The 19496-nt window shown below is 37.8% G+C and overlaps 1 protein-coding gene across 19 annotated transcripts in view; it reads right to left on the bottom strand.

Annotated features, from left to right (window-relative positions):
• The window catches only part of CASK (calcium/calmodulin dependent serine protein kinase), a 401244-nt gene that overhangs the window by 182254 nt on the left and 199494 nt on the right, over positions 1-19496 (bottom strand). For 18 of the 19 annotated variants that reach the window (XM_067022830.1, XM_067022831.1, XM_067022834.1 and 15 more), the window contains exons 4-5: positions 10955-11032; positions 5791-5863 (exon numbers count right to left, since the gene is read on the bottom strand). The exons of the other annotated variant lie outside the window; for it this stretch is intronic. In XM_067022830.1, coding sequence (XP_066878931.1) covers positions 5791-5863; positions 10955-11032 — 151 coding nt within the window. The remainder of the gene's footprint in view (positions 1-5790; positions 5864-10954; positions 11033-19496) is intronic. 19 annotated transcript variants of the gene reach the window in all.

The raw sequence follows: 19496 nt of genomic DNA, 5'->3' as shown, positions 1-19496 counted from the left end.
GGCTTGCTGTCTCTCCACGCCCAGGTGATGCTTTGTGAGGCTGTCTCTGGGAGTCAGGAGAGACAAGAAAATTTCAACTTTCACTGCTTAACAGAGCCAAGTGAAGGCAGGCAAGGAGGAGTTGCATTTACCTTGAAAACTGTTCTATTTCTTTCTAAAGTACTTTTAATTTAGGGGTGAGAGGAAGAAAACACTGAAACTTAATGAAAGTTACCACATCCTTTCATAAGAAAAAAAGGAATAAAATACATGCCTTAATTAATGCCTGTAGGGAGTCAAAACATAAGAAATATGCCATGACAGTGGGTCTCAACTGGGGGTGATTTTTGTGCCCCAGGGGGACATTTGGCAATGTCTGGAGACATTTTTGAGTGTCACAATTGGGGGGAAATGCTACTGGCATGTAGTGGGTAGAGGCTGGGTAGAGGCAATGTACTATGCTGTACTATGATGACACACCTTCCCAAATTTCAAAGGATTATATAGTTATTTTTTACACAATTTCATGTGAAACTGCTTCTTGAAAGTGAGCAGTTTCCACTACAGGTCACATGGCACCATATACTCAAATCTAACCTGATATAACCAAACATTTTTAGACTCAGGTATTATGATTTCAAAAAGAAATGCGTACCAAGTAAAGAAAAAAGTATTATTAATATAATGTTAGGACCTTTGGGAAACCCAATGCTTTTGGATCAATATCAAGAACTTGGGGTGGGGGGGAGGTGAAGGAGGGAGGGAAGGAGAGAGAGAGAGAACCAGAACCAGGGAGAAAATGAGAATATTCTTGGCTAGCTGAAACAGATGATTAAATAATCTAAATATTTCTCAAAGGAATGGAACGCTGCAATGGTCTACTATTTACTTTACTAAGTATAAGGGAAGAAAATTTTGACAAAAACTACAGAAATCAAAACCTACATACAGAAGAAATCTACTCAGACAAGTCACTGAATATACTGAATATACAATATCTGAATGTGAAGAAAAGCTACTAGGCTGCAAAATTAGTTGTTATTAGCAAAAACAGTAACAACCCATCAAGTGAAATTTTAAATTATTAGCCATGTGAAATGTATTGTTATTAAAGATCACTACTACTTATTATAGGGGAAAACCCCTATAATAAGGCCTTGAATGAAACTACTTTGGGTTACCTAAATTACTGAAATTATATTAGCAAATCCTGTTGACACAACCTTCAAATATATCTGGAAATCTACTTTTTAACCACCTCCTTGCTACCATTCTGGCCCTCCCAGGCAGGACCATCTCCTGTTTCCCAAGTTCCACCCTTGAGCCCCTATTCAATGTATTACCAACAAAGGCAACGTAGTCCTATTACTGTGGAAAGTCAGATCATAGTCCATCTTTGTTCAGAACTCTCTGGTGAATCCTCATTTCTGTCAGAGTAAAAGTAAAAGTCAAAGTCCCTCCTTTCCTTTCCTCTCTAACCTCATCTACTATCCACTCTCCCCTTTGCTCACTGCGCCTCAGCCATACTGGCCTCCTTGCTCTTGCTCAAAAGGGCACTTATGCTCCTGCCTTAGTGCCTTTACACTGGCTGCTCTTTTACCCAGAACCCTCCTCCATCGTTCAATGTCAGTGCACTCTCTCTTCTCTCCTTCAAGTCCTTGCCAGAGGTCAGGTTCTCAATGTGGCCTGCTTGATCACCCTATTTAGAATTGCAACCCCTTCTCCAGCAGTCCATACCTACCCCTTTGGCTGCTCTCTTTTTTTCTGTAGTCCTTTTCACCTTCTAACCTACTACACAGTTGACTTCTTTATGCTCAGTGATCAGTGTCTGTCTCCCTGAACTAGAAAGTCAGCTCCACAGGGGCAGTGATTTTGTCTGTTTTGTTCATTGATGTAGCTCCGGTTCCTAGAATAGTGCCTGACACATAGTAGGCACTCGATACCTATATTTGGATGCATGTCTTAAGAAAAATACACCCAAGTTCAAATTTACCAATTAGCTAAATGTGAGTATTACATTTACCCATGCGAAATGTATAGATTTCAGGTACTGAAATATAAAGAATATCAACAATAATGTGTGCTCTGTGTTGACAGTCTGCTTCCCAACTCAACAATGGTGCCTTTTCTGGTGGTTTCTTCTTATTAACTTGCAGTTTCAGAATCACTTATCTCTTCCCTTCCTTAGAATGTTTCTGGATGCTTCCTCAAAATTATTTGGCATGTGCCTTAGACACAATAAACAAATTTATTAAAATCCAATACAAAACTAACTTTGAGCCTTTGCACACACTATCCTGTTGCTTGAAACGTCCTCTCATTCCTGTGTAGCTCCCCCATAACTCAAGACTAGGCTCAAATGTAACTTCCTCCATGATGTTTCTCTGACTCTGTCTTTTAATTATATTTCCCATCCCGTACCTTGGACGATAATTATTTGTTTTGTCTATCTGTGAAGATGGCCACAAACAAGTTCTCCTATTCTTGTGCACATAGGTTGCTCCTCCAACTAAAAGGTGGAACCTATTTTTCCTCCTCTTGAATCCAGGCTACTCTTGTGACATTTTGACTAATAGAACGCAGAGGACAGGACACAGTGTTAATTCCAGGTCGAGGCTTCAAGAGGCCTGGTAACTTCCATTTTTGCTCCTTTGGTGCCATGAGACACTGTCCTGCTAGAAAAGTGGGCCATGAAGGGGGGAGAAAGACAAAGAAAGAGAGAAATGCTCTGAATGAGAGACTGTGAAGAGGGCCTAGCCAGCTTCAAGCTGTTCTATTCACTTCTGCTGAGATGCCAGAAAAGTGAGTGAAGCCTTTGTGGATACTAACCATGCAGCCTTAGCCAACAGCCTGTGAAACAGAACCAGGCAGTCCCCATCAAGCTCTGCTCAACTGCAGAACTGAGAGCAAATAAATGGTGCTTGTTGTTGCAAGTCACTGTGTGTTATTCCGTAGCAGCTGGTAACAGATACACTATCTCATCTCTCTACTGAGACCATAATAATGCCTTTAGGCCTCCAAGCACAGTATGCTGCATGAAGTAGGCACTCGAATATTTGTTGAATAAATCAATCAGACTGTAAGTTAGAAGGTGAAGCACAGCATTCAAACATAACTACTATGGGATTATTGGATTGTATTTGGTTTTGGATTGTCATTATATCAAATACCATGGCTAATCAAAAAGCTGACTATATTATTGAAAGTATTACAGTAGAATACGTTGTCAATCGTCTATCATATGATATTGATATAATTACCTTTCAAGAACAGAATTCAAAATAAAATTGCTTCTTACAACTTAATAACAAAACCCCAAACAATCTGATTTAAAAATGGGCAGAGGATCTGAATAGACATTTTTCCAAAGGCAGATGGTACATGTACATGAAAAGATGTCCAACATCACTAATCATCAGGGAAATGCAAATCAAAATCACAATGAGATATCACCTTGTACCTGTTAGGATGGCTATCATCAAAAAGATAAGAAATAACAAGTGTTGGTGAGGATGTAGGAAAAAAGGGAACCCTCATATACCGTTGGTGGAAATGTAAATTGGTGTGGCCACTCTGGAAAACAGTATGGAGGTTCCTCAAAAAAACTAAAAACAGAACTACCATATAATCGAGCAGTTCTACTTCTGAGTATTTATCTGAAGAAAACAAAAACACTAATTTGAAAATGCTAAAACACTATGTGCACCCCCCACATTACTGCAGCATTATTTACAATAGCCAAGATATGGAAACAACCTAAGTGTCCATTGATGGATGAATGAACAAAGAAGATGTAGTGTGTACACACACACACACATACATATACACATACATGCACAGTGGAATACCACTCAGTCATAAAAAAGAACAAACTCTTGCCATTGTGACAATGTGGATGGACCTTGAGAGTATTATGTTAAGTGAATAAGTCAGATACAGACAGACAAATACCCTATGATTTCACTTACACGCTGAATCTAAAAATCAGAACAAATGAACAAACAAAACAAAACTCATAGACAGAGAAAACAGAATGGTGGTTGCCAGAGGGGAAGGGGGTTGGGTGGACAAAACAGGTGAAGCGGGTAAGAGGTACAGACTTCCAGCCATAAAATAAATAAGTCATGGGGATGTAATGTACAGACTGGTGACTAGTCAATAATATTATACTGCACATTTTGTAACTTTGTATGGTGACAGAGTAACTAGACTTACTGTGGTGATCATTTCACAGTGTACACATATATCAAGTCATTATGCTGCATACCTGAAACTAATATAATGTTAAACGTTAATTATATCTCAGTTTTAAAAAATTGCCTCTTGAGCGAAAGTGTTTTTAACACAATGCTACTCTATGAACTAAGAATCTGTTTTACACATTTTAAGTTTTCAAATTGTCTTTTTTTTTTTTGGCCACGCCAGACGACATGTGGGATCCCAGTTTCCCAACCAGGGATCAAACCCACGCCCTCTGCAGTGGAAGCACGGAGTCTCAAACACTGGACCACGAGGGAAGTCCCTCAAATTGTCATTTTTGTCATTATATATAAGGAGATATACTTCACTCTGTATACGTGCATTTTCTTACATTAATTAAATGCAAAAGAATGACACAGCACGTTGCTATCATTGACCATTCCCTCCCCCCTTTATCTTTCTACACTTCTTATTCTCTTTGTTTGCATAACCGAAGAATACTTCCTTATAAAAGTGCTATGTATCCATTGGGTTGTTTAATGTTGAGTGGAGATAATAATATCATTTTCCTATCACCACATTTGAAAAGAATAAGACATTTTACAACTAATTTACACTAATGTGTATTCTGTGCATTTCTCCAATTATTTTTCATTGCTATTATAACATTCTACCAGATTGATCTGGAATTGCGCATGCTTTCCCTCAGCTTTTAACCACAAGAATTTCAGTTAAAATTTCCCAAACGTTATAGAAAATTTAACTAAATTCTACTTAATTTTCGTAACCATTAAAATACATTAAAGAAGCCAGGCCTTTGATAATACATCTTGAGGGAAGGAGAGCGCCATATCTGTGGATGCTGTGGGTTAGAGAGAGGCCAATGACAAAACAGGAGCACGTGAAAGTAGACAACAGGGCCAGAGACCACAGGGGCTCTTAGTGACTCGAGGCCTTGAAAGGGGGTAGGCGTGAGGAGGAAGGCCCATGGCTTCCTTTCTTGCATGCCTCCATGTCCTGCCTGACACCTTATAAGCCAGGGACTGACAGTTCTCATAAACTTGATACTTGGATTAAACAGGAACAAAGATTGAATAATGGTAATATTCATATTCCTAAGGGTACAAACTATATTGCATTTATAATTATGATTTCAGACTTTTAAAAAACTCTCTGTAAAGAAAATAAAATGCTGACTATTCTACATTGCAACATTAAGAAAATATAATAGTGTGTGATGAACTTTTACTATATAAACCAAATTCTAATTTCCCCCCAATTAACTTAGTATAGGATATTGTTTGGTTCTTCCTATTTGTTGGATTTTCACACTTCTCTCTTACTCACATAATGGCAAAGGAGGAATAACAGAATTTTAGAATGTGTGTACATTTTAATAAAAGTAAGGAAACTGAAATGATAAAAAGTGTTCCTATTAAGAACTAGTACAACTCTCCAAATATAAACCAGTTAAACAAGTTTTTATTTGTAAGTAAAATTAACTTTAAGATATTCTTTATAAGAACATTAAAGAAAAATTTCTAATTCTTATCATTGCTATAACTTAGTTTCTATTCACAAATATTAAAGTTAGTGATAAAAATGACTTACCTTCACATCCCTGTGAATTATGTTGTTATCATGACAATAGCGTAGAGCTTCCAGTATCTGTCTCATGTAATGACTGTAGAAAAACAAAAGAAATCTAAAACTGTAAAAAAAAAAACCCTTATATTTTTAAAACTTAATGTACAGTGTCCCTAGTTTGTAACTCGCACCTTCATACTCACTGCCCACGGACACTTTTCATTTGAGTAGACAAGATTGGTGGAACGTGCAGCTTGGTAATGAAAAAGTTGGCAGATGCATAAGTTTATGAGCTTTATGAAGAATTAATGTGTTCTGTATTTTCTGAGATATCTAAGTCAAAGGAATTTCACACAGTTCATAAGTAAAATAGCTCTGCAAACTAAAAATTCAAGCTTAAAACATGAAAAAAAAAGTTTTCTGACAGTTAATTCTACTTAGTTACACTGGATTGCTGTTAAGTGACCAGTGCTCAGAGGTACACCAAGGATTCTGACTAAAGGGGTGGGAACCTTTTATCTGCAAGCAGAGGCTGGCTCTCTGTCTTATTTCCATTTAGCTCTAAGGACAAACAAGAAAGAAGAACCCTCTTATGCCTCTACAATTTCTTTTTGCAACATAATGAAGTTTTAGTTGGGGCATCCTTGAACAAAGCAGAGTTCCTTCTGGGCCTAAGTCCTAGGAAGTCAAACTCCTCACAAGGTCAGCAGGGTCCACAGAGGCTCCGCACTGGGTCCAGGTGAAGAACAGAGGAGGAGCGAGCATTTTAAAGAACAGTTCTTAAAAATGGTAACAGGGTCAACTAGCCACAGGATGTGACAAGAGCAGTTCATTCAGTATTACTTCAGAACTTACTTCGATTTCCTCCCCTCCATTATGAAGTTCTTCTGTAATCCCACTGTTTCTTCTTTGAGGGTCTTTTTCATCTTCTCTTCCTCTGAATTTTATTCCCTTCATATCTGTCATTTTCCCCCTACTATCCCTCTTCCTTTCTCACTTTCCCCTTTTCCTTCCCAACTAGCCATGACACAGAAATGCAATATACTTAACACTAATTATTGTTTAGTATTTATTGCATTTTGGTTTTTTCTATCCAGATCTTTTATTCCCCACACTTTAAAATAAAAACTAAATAATTTAATAGTACTTACAAATGACCTTGTGTGTGTGCTTGTGACTCAAGACCAAAAAAAATTTTCTCCACTCCTGCTTTAAAATTAAAAGACATTTCCATTGAGTTCCCTCTTTGGTATGCTACTATCTAGCCAAACTTACATCAATGTCCCTCTAATTAGCATATGCATTATTTCATGTATTAGAATTGATCAGAAGGTTCTAGTTTAAAAATGAAAGGCAGGGAAAAAAAAACCCAGGCTTCATTCCTGTACTTATCATTGTCTCCTCACAATTGAGCTCTAAGCAGAAGGAGCCAGGCTCCTGCAGTTGTGATGTTCAATTTTTCTTACTTTGCAAATGCACACATGGCAGGTCATGGTCACACACACTTTGCCTGGGCCAGTGCAGTTGAAATTAAATTTCTGTTTAAGTTAGGGGTTCTTAACTTGGTGTTGTGGCCCTTTCCTGGTTCAAATCATGCTTTGGAGGATCTGTGACCCGCCCCCCGAAAATGGCAGAGATAACAAGTGTGAAAAACTCTAGTTTCTAAAAACTCTAAAGCATGCTACAAAGGTTAACTCTATTATTATCAAATTTAGTCAAGATTTAGGAACAGCCTATTGATGCACCTAGGTGTGAACATTGCAATAGTAGGTAAGTTTAAGTTAGGTAATATGGACCTAGCTTATACCTAACAGCACGACTACTTTGGATACTTTGCACTAGGACAGCCACTTCTATCCTTAGCCTGAAGAAAATTCTAAAAAAAAAAAATTCTTATCTCAAAGTCTTATTTAAAAAGAAAAAACCTCAATGAATGAGCATTTTAAAATCCAAATACTCAATTATTTAACCCAAATATACATACATATTAGAATCTCTGTGGGGGCAGGGTAGAATTTTTGTCCCCCAAATATAACATATTTAAACTGATCTTTCTCCACCCTCCCAGTCATGATCCTTGGGAGGCTGTGCATGTGAATAGTGTGCAAGCAGACTACAGAACCAAAATCCACCCATATACATTCTAGAGAGTTGCTGACTAAACTTTAATCAAAAAGCTTCATTTCATGAAGCATCATGGTGGCCTATACTTTCAGAGAAACTCATCAATATCTATGTTTGTCTCCATCCCTAAGGATCAGGAATGATGATAACTCTGTGGAAAGAAAAGAGCTGGCCAGCAATCCTCTCACTTCCTTTGGAAGGAGGTATTTTGGGGGTGGAAGAAAAGAAAGGAGGTGACTCAGCCTACTCTCTTTGGCAACTCTGGGTAAAAAGATTACACTTAAAAAAGCTCTTTGCTAGGCTAAAGAAAGCTTATCTCTGGAATTCCCTTAACAGAATGTTCCTGGCTAAGGACTACCTATGATAACAGAACCCAGGATCTCTGAGGCATGAATGGCTTCCTGGAAGATGTCATGTAAGCTATACAACTCTCCAAGATACACAATGGAGATGTTTCATAATTTAAATGCTCCCCTCTGTGTGTGGAATCTCACAAACCTCACGTAGAGATCTCATCTATTCTGGGCCAGAGGTGCATTTCTGATGCAGGAAGGAATGAAGTGAGGAGCTGCCCTTAAAAGGCCCAGATCTCTGTCTGCTTCAGCTGAGCCTTTTGATTGCTTGTATCCTTATAATTGTTTAGTAAAGCCTGGTACTAGGGAAGAATATCTCTCTGATTTGTGAGAGTTTTTGATAATCTGATCCTATATGTTAGCCTGCTCCACAACTCACCACCTCTGAAAGAACAGAGGTAATCACTAATTGGGTTGTAAGGATCAGTTTTCTTTCATGTCATGCTTTGCTGCTCCTCTTGACGCTCAGCCAGTTGGAGAAAAACAACATTATCAATATGATTACTTGGTGTCTCAGAGTCTTCTTGCAATTGGTCTCACTAGAATAACTAATGCAAGCTGAATTTTCCAACAACAAATCACAGAATCAGAGAGAAGGAAGGTAGAAGTCATCTGGTTGAATGCTCTGAACCAAAGGAAGGATTTACCTGCCCTTGTTACATGGTCATTGGTACTCTGCAATAGGGGACATACATAATCATACTTTCTGAGGCCACTCCCTTTTGTCATTTTTAGGAAGGGTTTTTAATACATTGTGCCAAACCACTCTCTATGCAGTGTCACTTACTGATCCCAATACTACTCTTTTCTGGTCCGTTCTGGAAAGTTCCTTTCATAAAATCACCATTTTAACAGCAATATAGGTAGATCTTAAAATCAACAGGCTTGACTGATATACAATCATCTTGATATATATAAACATCTAACTTTTCTATAAATCTCAAGATTGGGAGAGAACTCAAGTCATTTCACTGCATGACATCACCTCTACAACACTATTATTTTCCCTATCCTAACACCTAGTCCAGTGGCAGAGACAGGCTCAAAGTTAAGGAAAAGTGATAGGGATGAGTAGGGAACAGAGTAAAAGCGGTACTGGTTTAACATAAACTCTGACAGCCTATATGCCAGGTACCCCAGTGTTTTTGTGGTTCCAAAAGGAAAAAGTCATCTTCCTCCATCAAGCTTCACTGTTTTATAAAATCAACATCTAGAATTTTTAGTTTTCCCTATTTGATGCTGCTGTTGAAAGATATCAATATGGGAAAATATAAAACTCAAATTCTTAAAGAAATAAATATGAACAATGATATGCAAAAGTCTGAGAGTTTCATTTAGTAGGAGAAAGTGGTTTACCACTGTGCCATAAGAAAAATCAAGACAGCATTGACTACTTTTGGTATTAAAGAATGCTTTTAAATTCTGAAACACAATACAAAATAAAAAATTTTAAACTGTGATAAGAATTCAAAACAAGAGTAAAATGGGATTAAAAAAAAAGAAAACCCTAGAATATGCTTTAGTGAACATGGCACAAAAGAAAAAAGGATATTTAGCCTCAGTTCTACCATGAATACATCAGGAGTTAAAAGAAGAAATTAAAGTTATTATATATAAACTCTCATTTGCTTCTTCTCCCTAGCTCCAGGAGTACAAAACAGCAGCTACCTACAATTGAGTATATTCTTTATCTTGTGTTATAGCTATGGCTGCTCCATCTCCTGAGACTGGGGACCTTGCTCCTCAGTCAGGAGAAGGCAGGGCAAAGAATTTGAAGAAAGTCAAGCCATTCTAAGCTTAAAGTCACATGAGGTAGTCTCTAAGCTGTTTTCAGCCATATCTGTCCATTGTGCCGTAATTATAAAAAGAATGATAGGAGGGAGAAAGTTATAATCATTTAATGGTAACTATTTCTCAAATGGTAGAAAGTTTTAATAAATCCTAATGGGTTTGTGGGTTTGAACCCTTCAACATACTATGGTTAGTGACGGAGGAGGGATGCTGTACCCCAGGTATTAAAAAGGCAACTTATTGGAGTGGGTATTTATGATATGATTGTCACCAAAACAGTAAGTTGTACTGCTTCAAATCTACAAGCAAGTGGCCCAGTGCATGGCTCTTGTGATTTTTCATATTAAATCCTTATTTTGAGTCATTAGTTCTTTACAAGAACTCCTACACTTGGAACAATGGTGGCTACTTGATTGGGAGATCAAACACTGGCCTGAAGCAAATATATTCAGCAGAAAAACTGTGCTTTTATTTCTGTTCCTTCTACTGTTCTATGCTTTTTCTCAGATTAACTGGTCACCTAACAATTTGCTATCACTAAAAGGCAAACTGAAGAACTAATGAGGCACATCTGCTAAAAAGTGAAAATCATACACACAAAAAAACCCGAGTTTAATTCTACATGGTTCCTGAGCTATCAAATTCCTCCTTGTATAATAGTCATCAGAAATGGAAAAGATAGCAGTAGTGATGTTAAACTGTAAATCCATATAAATAGATCAATTCATTGTTCAATATTTTGCATTTCCAGTCACTGTTTGGTCCCACTAATGCACATTAAAAGAGAGATATTCCTTGTAAGAAAGAGTGGCAGTATGCTCGTCATCAGTTCAAAGAGCAGGCCACTTCATGTGATTTCCTTGTCATTTCCTTCTTTTACTTCTACCTTTACTTCTGGGGAGTTCATACAAATTACATACCTGGCCACAGCTTCACTGTATACAAAACCAGCGTCAGCTCGTTTTACGATTTCAAAACACAGATCCGCTCCATCCATACTGTAGAAAAATGTGAAAAAGAAAATAAGGAAAGAAAAAATTTTAGGAAGAAAACATTGAAAGTAAATACATTGTAACTAAGTTTTTAATTGACTTACAGCTAAAGATTATAATAAATTATTTAAATCTCCTTTCTTTTGATGAAAAATAGACAAATTATAAATGAAATTATAACCATCTTAACACTGAAAATCTACAGGGGAAAAAAAAAGGAAGAACAAGCAAATGGTAGCATCAAATAACATAAAGTGTGGGAAACTGCCTATAAATTTTTAGGTTATCACAACAAAAAGTCTCAGAAAAGGGCAATGTTGGGGGTTGTGGCATATTTCTGAATCAAATTCCGAAACTGTATCTAGTCACGTCATGTAATATTTTAAGAATACAACAATTCTAAAACATTTAGCTATAGTTCCCACCACTAAAAGGGAATTCAAGCTATATACTGTGAAAGGAAAAAAATAATTAGCTAATCCATAATTTATTTGTGTTTATACTTCTAATACCAAAGTTAACTGCTACAAACATACTCTAACACACTGATGTGCTGGTGACGCAGGGTTACTATCTTGCCTCCAAACTTAAAATGGTTCTCTATTTCTCACCAGATCAGTAAGGCTTCCTGTTGTCTCAGCCATACCTTGCTTCTTCTACCTACCCTGTCTAATGACTTTTTAAGAATAACTCACTCTCTACACAGATTAGTCTTATACTATTCCCTGAATATACCATTTTTTTTCTTTTTCTGCTACACACTTCTGCATATATTGTTTCTCACATTCAAAACCTACCTTAATTCAAGGTTCCATTCCAATCTCACCTTCCCCAGGAAGGCCTCTCAACGATTACCAGCCACATTAAGGCCTTCTTTTGCTTAAATTCTATAACAACTCTATATAGCCCATATTATAACATTTAGCACTTACATAGAAACATATTTATGTGCATACATGAAACTTTTGCCAGATCATTACATACATTAATGAATAGTTAGCTAACAATTTATAATGCTTTAAGGCTTACAAAGTGTTTTCAAATCCAGTATCTCATTCATTCATTTATTTAGTAGCTCAGGAACCAAAATACCTGTTGCACGTTGTATACTGAGGAAATAGACTTCCAGAAGGGAAAGCAAAGGAACTAACTATTCATTACTATTACCTATAATTAATAACTAATCCATTAATAATAATTAATAAACATTACTAACTAATATTACTATTCATCAAGTATCATGGAAAGCATTCCTTGTTATATCTCCCTTCATTCTTATCATCATCCCATGAGGTCAGCATCCTTCTCGTTCTCAAACAAGTTGTCTAAGTGAGTAGACAAGTATGTTACAGGGACAGAATTCAAATCCCTATCTATATTTAATGTTCTTTCCATTATCTACAGTTACACCTACTAGGTGTGCAAGGAACAAATGTACACATTCAAGCTCAACAGTTCAAAAATAGGGTGAAGTCCTAAAGAACAAGTATATTTTATATTTTCAACATACTCCCACCCAAAACCTGGCAGAATACTATGCACACAGTAAATATTTAATGAATAGTTTATTTAAATCTTGGTGTGGTTTTACATAAATGAAAATACTTTCACATTTATACAAGGCTTTACAAATTTTATCTAGTTTTCATTTCATAGCCAACGAGCATTTTCCAACCTCAAATAGGATTCTTCTCCAAAATAATTTTTATGATGGCTCAGTCTACTCTGAAGTATGGCAGTGCCCATTTTGCACAATCAGAAATAAAGCCCGGATGAACACGATCATGTATCTTTGTGAACAACCCTGATCATCTGCTGTAGTATAAGTCCTACAAGCAGAGTTGCTAGGTCAAGGGGCACAGACAATAATACTTTTGATACATACACTACTGGAAAAATTTTAACAATTTATACTGCCACTAGTGGGTGTGAAAGTGTTCTTTCCTCTACCTTGCCTCTACTAGGATGACTATTCTTTTTAATTTTTGCCAATCAGATAGGAGGAAAAAAAGTCACTCACGATTGCTTTCATTTACATTTCCTTGACTACTAGAGAGGCTGAATATTTTTCATTTGTTTGTGTTGTGGGGAGAAAAAAAGCACTATTTTTAAAGCTGGCTGCAGTTTAAGCTGGTTGGTTGATCTGTGAATACTAAAAACACATAGTGAGGGAATTACAGTTTTGTTTAGGCATTTTCCTTTTTAATTGTGAAATGTGAGGATAAGCACTATTCAACTTAGAAGAGAGAAGAGTTAGGCAAAGGAGAGAGCTAAATTGATTGCATCATAAAGCAATAAGAATCCTTAGAGCTAGAAGAAGGCTTTTTTGGAGGGATCTGGAAGGGGGAAAAAATCTTAAGGGTAGGAGAAGGTACTAAGGTGGTGAGAGGCCAACACTTAAGGAGGGAACCAGTCAGTGGGAAATAACTGGAAACTGCTTAGTGCCCTGTTCTACAATCACCAGCATGAACCGACTCATTTTTCGTGGACATATCTGAAACACTAGTACTTGAAATGACAATTTCTACATTTACATATACACACATCAAGGTATTTTTAGGTTTCTACTCTTTTTCACTATTTTTGTATCTAGTCCCGTACCATTTTAAATTCTGCAATAGTATATTTTAGTATTTGGCAAAATAAGTCTCATTTCATTATTATTCTTTGTAAACATTTTCTTATGAGTTTTTTCTCCCAGCTGAACTTTAAAATCAGTTTCTCAAACGCTAAAAAATTTTTATATTTTGGCTGAAATAATATTATATTTATAGATTAACCAGTAGAAATTAACATTTTCCTAATATTCTCATCCTTGAACATGATATGCCTCGCCATTTCCTTTCGTGTCTCTAAGTTATAGTTTTAAGGTTTTCTTCACATTAGTTCCAAATATTGATTATTGGGCTCCCCACCCCCCCCCAAGGCATTTTATATTTGTAGTTGCTATTATAAATGGGATCTTTAGGCTATTATACATTTTTTAATACAATGGTTCATAACCAGGGGTACCAAAAAAACAAAAACAAAAACAAAAACCACCTATGGAACTTCTAAAACATGCCGGCATGCTCTATGAGGGTTTAGTCTGAAAGTAAGTCATTACTGTGAAAGTAATTTTCTATTATTAAAGCTATTTGATTAGTTAATTGCAACATTAATTGATATTAAAGTAAAAGAGGCAATCCATTAATTTTAAATTTTATGAGATACAGAAATAACTAAAAATACTGTTATTCATGCAAATTTTATTCATCACAGAAACTTAAAATATACATATTCATAATGCATACAATCCTAATATAATAACCTTGAACAAAAAGTTCAATGTCTTAATTCTTTGATAAACTTTATCTGATTAATATGATTTTAAAAACAATTATGGGACTTCCCTGGTGGCGCAGTGGTTAAGAATCTGCCTGCCAATGCAGGGGACAGGGGTTCAAGCCCTGGTTTGGGAAGATCCCACATGCCGCGGAGCAACTCAGCCCGTGCGCCACAACTACTGAGCCCACATGCCACAACTACTGAAGCCTGCATGCCTAGAGCTCATGCTCCACAGCAAGAGAAGTCACCACAATGAGAAGACTGCACACCACAACGAAGAGCAGCCCTCACTCGCTGCAACTAGAGAAAGCCCACGCACAGCAATGAAGACTCAACACAGCCAAAATAAATAATGAATAAATAAATAAACTTTAAAAAAACCAATTATAAGGCTTCTTCTATTGTTTTTTGCTTTGGCTTCCCATCTTAGTGTGTTTCTGGAGCTGCCAAGAAGCTTCAAGAAGCATGTCCTGAATTTCCTCAGTTGGTTCCATTCTGAGGGAGTAAATGAGACAGAGAAGAAAGGAAGAGTATGGGGAATGCTTCTATACTATACACAGAGAAAAACTATGGGAGGTTTACTCTGAATTGTGAAAAGTGACGGGATTATGAATGATCTTAACCTCCCCCCTTCATCTATCTGAATTTTAAAAATTTTGTAATAAACATGAATTACTTATAAAATTTTAAAAAACTGTCCATAAACAAATGCTCCAAACAAACAAAACAGGTCACAGGTCTAGAGGCACAAGGTATGGCTGGCTGTATGTTGAAGGGAATCAGAATATGCCACCCAAAATATGCCACTTTAGCACAGGATTATTTTGAACTGAAGGCAATCGAAAATCAGCAGATACAGGAAGAATGCTGTACTCTCCTCCATTCTGCCTAAAAACAGGACAGAAAGTTCCCTTTGTAAAGGTAACAGAAATTTCCTTTTGTAAAGGTGTTCCCCTCTCATGTACCAGGAAGAAAACTACTCTTACCTGTGTAATAAACCTTACTAAATAACTCTTATTTACCATATATTTTCTGATCACCCTCTCACAATTTACCCCCAACCCCAGATGACCAAACTCCCCCCTTCTCTTGTCTAGTCTCTTTACTTTCACTGTTAAAATGGTATATAAGCCTCTGGGTCTCTGTGGCTTTCACTTTTTTTCTGTGAGCATGTCCTCCACCCACCATATGCAAATGAAAAGCTTTTCTTCTGCTTATCTGTCATTTGCCAGTTTAATTTGCAGGCCTCAGTCATAAAACCTAAAAGTATAGAGGAAAGGTTTTTTTCTCCTCCTCTAAAATGTATTCTGCAAAAGCAGAGAAAGAGGAGGCTTGTAGGAGACTTGTACCTGATTGTATGAAGAAGTGCTTCTCAAATTAACTGTGGTGAAGGACTAGCTTTTCCCCCCTTAGGTATATTAAGTACTAATACTTTTTAAAACATACAAAATCTGTGCTACAATTTCACAGCAATGTCAAATTACTCTAACAGTTTCTAGACATTTAGTCTCAATTTCGGTTCTTATCTCATTATAGAGGGGTAAATGGCTGGTAGATTGGAATGTGTCTGCAAACTATTCTTTGAGAAACACTGTAAAGGACAGATCAAATCTGGATTTCTCTGACCAGCATTTCCCCTGAAGGTGACAGAAACAACTACAAAGACAGGATGAAATAAAAAAAAAATTTTAAGCATTAAAGAATCACCAGCATAAAGAGTAAAAAACTACCTAGTGAGAACAGAGAAAGGATTAGAGCTCAAAGAGGTGAGCAAGAGCTGCTTCTGCCCTGGGGATAGGGAGGGGCTATGGAAAGAAGGCAGCTGTGGAGGCAGGAGGCTTCACTTTTGGGGAGCTCTAGAGAAGTGGAAGGGGGCATTCAAATGGAGATTTACAGGGTCCAACTTCTTTTGCAGCAGGGTGATCCAAGAGGAGAGACAGAGCTATTCCTTTGGCACACCTCAGAAGAGCCCACCAAAGGCTAAGGCTCTGATAAAATACCTTATACCCCAGGCTGGAATCATGAAGAGCTGTGTTTTGAAAACTAGGGTATATAATATATTCCGGTATGTCTTACTGGTATCATAGGAAAACCCCAATGCTTACCATGGAGATAAAAGCTGAATTTAAAAACTTCAGTAAGAAACAAGAAATCACCAAAAGTGACACTACAGATATGAAAAAGTAGCAAGAAGAAATTTCAGAATGGAAAAAATAAAATCAAAATTAAGAATTTGAGCAGATTAGATAGTCGAAGAGAAAATTAGTGAACCAGAAGATAATCAGATTGAAGCAAGGAGAGATGAAACATGGAAAATATAAAAGTGAGGATAAGAAACATAAAAGATTACAGTGAGAAAGTCACCATGTATTTTATTGAAGTTTAATTTAAAAAGTGAAAAGAAAATGAAGCAGAAGCAATACTGAAAATATAACAGCTGATAATTACCCAGAAATGATTAAAGATACCAATGCATTGATTTGAAAAGCCCACTAAACATCAAGCAAGATACCTATAGTTAGATACATATCAGTGAAAACTGCAGGAAACCAAAGGAAAATAGAAAATCTCACAAACAGTGAAAACAATGGACTCTTAGACTGATAGCTGATTTTCAGAAGCAACAGGGGATGCCAGAATACAGTGGAAAGGTATCTTAAATCAAAATAACTGCCAATCTAAACTTCTCTTCTGCTGGAGGAACCAAGATGGTGGAGCAAGAAGGACGTGCTCTCACTCCCTCTTGTGAAAACACAAGAATCACAACTAGCTGCTGGACAATCATTGACAGGAAGACACTGGAACTCACCAAAAAAGATACCCCACATCCAAAGACAAAGGAGAAGCCACAATGAGACCGTAGGGGGGCACAATCACAGTAAAATCAAATCCCATAACTGCTGGGTGGGTGACTCACAGACTGGAGAACACTTATACCACAGAAGTCCACCCACTGGAGTGAAGGTTCTGAGCCCCACGTCAGACTTCCCAACCTGGGGGTCCGGCAACAGGAGGAGGAAATCCTAGAGAATCAGACTTTGAAGCCTAGTGGGATTTGACTGCAGGATTTCGAGAGGACTCGGGGAAACAGAGACTCCACTCTTGGAGGGTACACACAAAGTAGTGTGCACATCGGGACTCAGGGGAAGGAGCAGTGACACCAGAGGAGACTGAACCACACCTACCTGCTACTGTTGGAGGGTCTCCTGCAGAGGTGGGGGGCAGCTGTGGCTCACCAAGGGACAAGGACACTGGCAGCAGAAGTTCTGGGAAGTACTCCTTTGCATGAGACCTCCCAGAGTCTGCCATTAACCCCACCAAAGAGCCTGGGTAGGCTCCAGTGTTGGGTCTCCTCTTGCCAAACAACCAACAGGGAGGGAACCCAGCCCCACCCATCAGCAGTCAAGCTGATTAAAGTTATACTGAGCTCTGCCCACCAGAGCAACAGTCAACTCTACCCAGCACCAGTCCCTCCCATCAGAAAACTTACAAAAGCCTCTCAGATAGCCTCATCCACCAGAGGGCAGACAGCAGAAGCAAGAAGAACTACAATCCTGCAGCCTGTGGAACAGAAATCACATTCACAGAAAGATAGACAAGATGAAAAGGCAGACGGCTATGTACCAGATGAAGGAACAAGATAAAACCCCAGTAAAACAACTAAATGAAGTGGAGATAGGCAACCTTCCAGAAAAACAATTCAGAATAATGATAGTGAAGATGATCCAGGACCTCGGAAAAAGAATGGAGGTAAAGATTGAGAAGATGAAAGAAATGTTTAACAAAGACCTAGAAGAATTAAAGAACAAACAAACAGAGATGAACAATACAATAACTGAAATGAAAACTACACTAGAAAGAATCAATAGCACAATAACTGAGGCAGAAGAACAGATAAGTGACTTGGAAGACAGAATGGTGGAATTCACTGCTGTGGAACAGAATAAAGAAAAAAGAATGAAAAGAAATGAAGACAGCCTAAAAGACCTCTGGGACAACATTAAACACAACAACATTTGCATTACAGGGGTACCAGAAGGAGAAGAGAGAGAGAAAGGACACGAGAAAATATATGAAGAGATTATAGTCGAAAACTTCCCTAACATGGGAAAGGAAATAGCCACCCAAGTCCAGGAAGTGCAACGAGTCCCATATAGGATAAAACTAAGAAGAAACATGCCAAGACACATAGTAATCAAAATTGGCAAAAATTAAAGACAAAGAAAAATTACTGAAAACAGCAAGGAAAAAATGACAAATAATATACAAGGGAACTCCCATAAGGTTAATAACTGATTTCTCAGCAGAAACTCTACAAGCCAGAAGGGAGTGGCATGATATACTTAAAGTGACGAAAGGGAAGAACCTACAACCAAGATTACTCTACCCAGCAAGGATTTCATTCAGATTCAATGGAGAAATCCAAAGCTTTACAGACAAGCAAAAGCTAAGAGAATTCAGCACCACCAAACCAGCTCTACAACAAATGCTAAAAGAACTTCTCTAAGTGGGAAACACAAGAGAAGAAAAGGACCTAAAAAAACAAACCCAAGGGCTTCCCTGGTGGCGCGGTGGTTGAGAGTCCGCCTGCTGATGCAGGGGACGAGGGTTCGTGCCCCGGTCCGGGAGGATCCAACATGCCGCGGAGCGGCTGGGCCCGTGAGCCATGGCCGCTGAGCCTGCGCGTCTGGAGCCTGTGCTTCGCAACGGGAGAGGCCACAACAGTGAGAGGCCCGCATATCACAAAAAAAAAAAAAAAAAAAAAAACAAACCCAAAACAATTAAGAAAATGGTAATAGGAACATACATATCAGTAATTACCTTAAACATGAATGGATTAAATGCTCCAACCAAAAGACACAGGCTTGCTGAATGGATACAAAAACAAGACCCACTTGTCTACAAGAGACCCACTTCAGACCTAGGGACACATACAGACTGAAAGTGAGGGGATGGAGAAAGATATTCCATGCAACTGGAAATCAAAAGAAAGCAGGAGTAGCAATACTCATATCAGATAAAATAGACCTAAAATAAACAATGTTACAAGAGAGAAGGAAGGACACTAAGTAATGAGGAAGGGATCAATCCAAGAAGAAGATATAACAATTATAAATATACATGCACCCGACATAGGAGCACC

The sequence above is a fragment of the Kogia breviceps genome, chromosome X (genome assembly GCF_026419965.1).
Source record: "Kogia breviceps isolate mKogBre1 chromosome X, mKogBre1 haplotype 1, whole genome shotgun sequence".
In the NCBI taxonomy this organism is placed as follows: domain Eukaryota; kingdom Metazoa; phylum Chordata; class Mammalia; order Artiodactyla; family Physeteridae; genus Kogia; species Kogia breviceps.
Note: the sequence above shows the minus strand (reverse complement) of the source record. Positions and strands in the feature narration are given on the sequence as shown.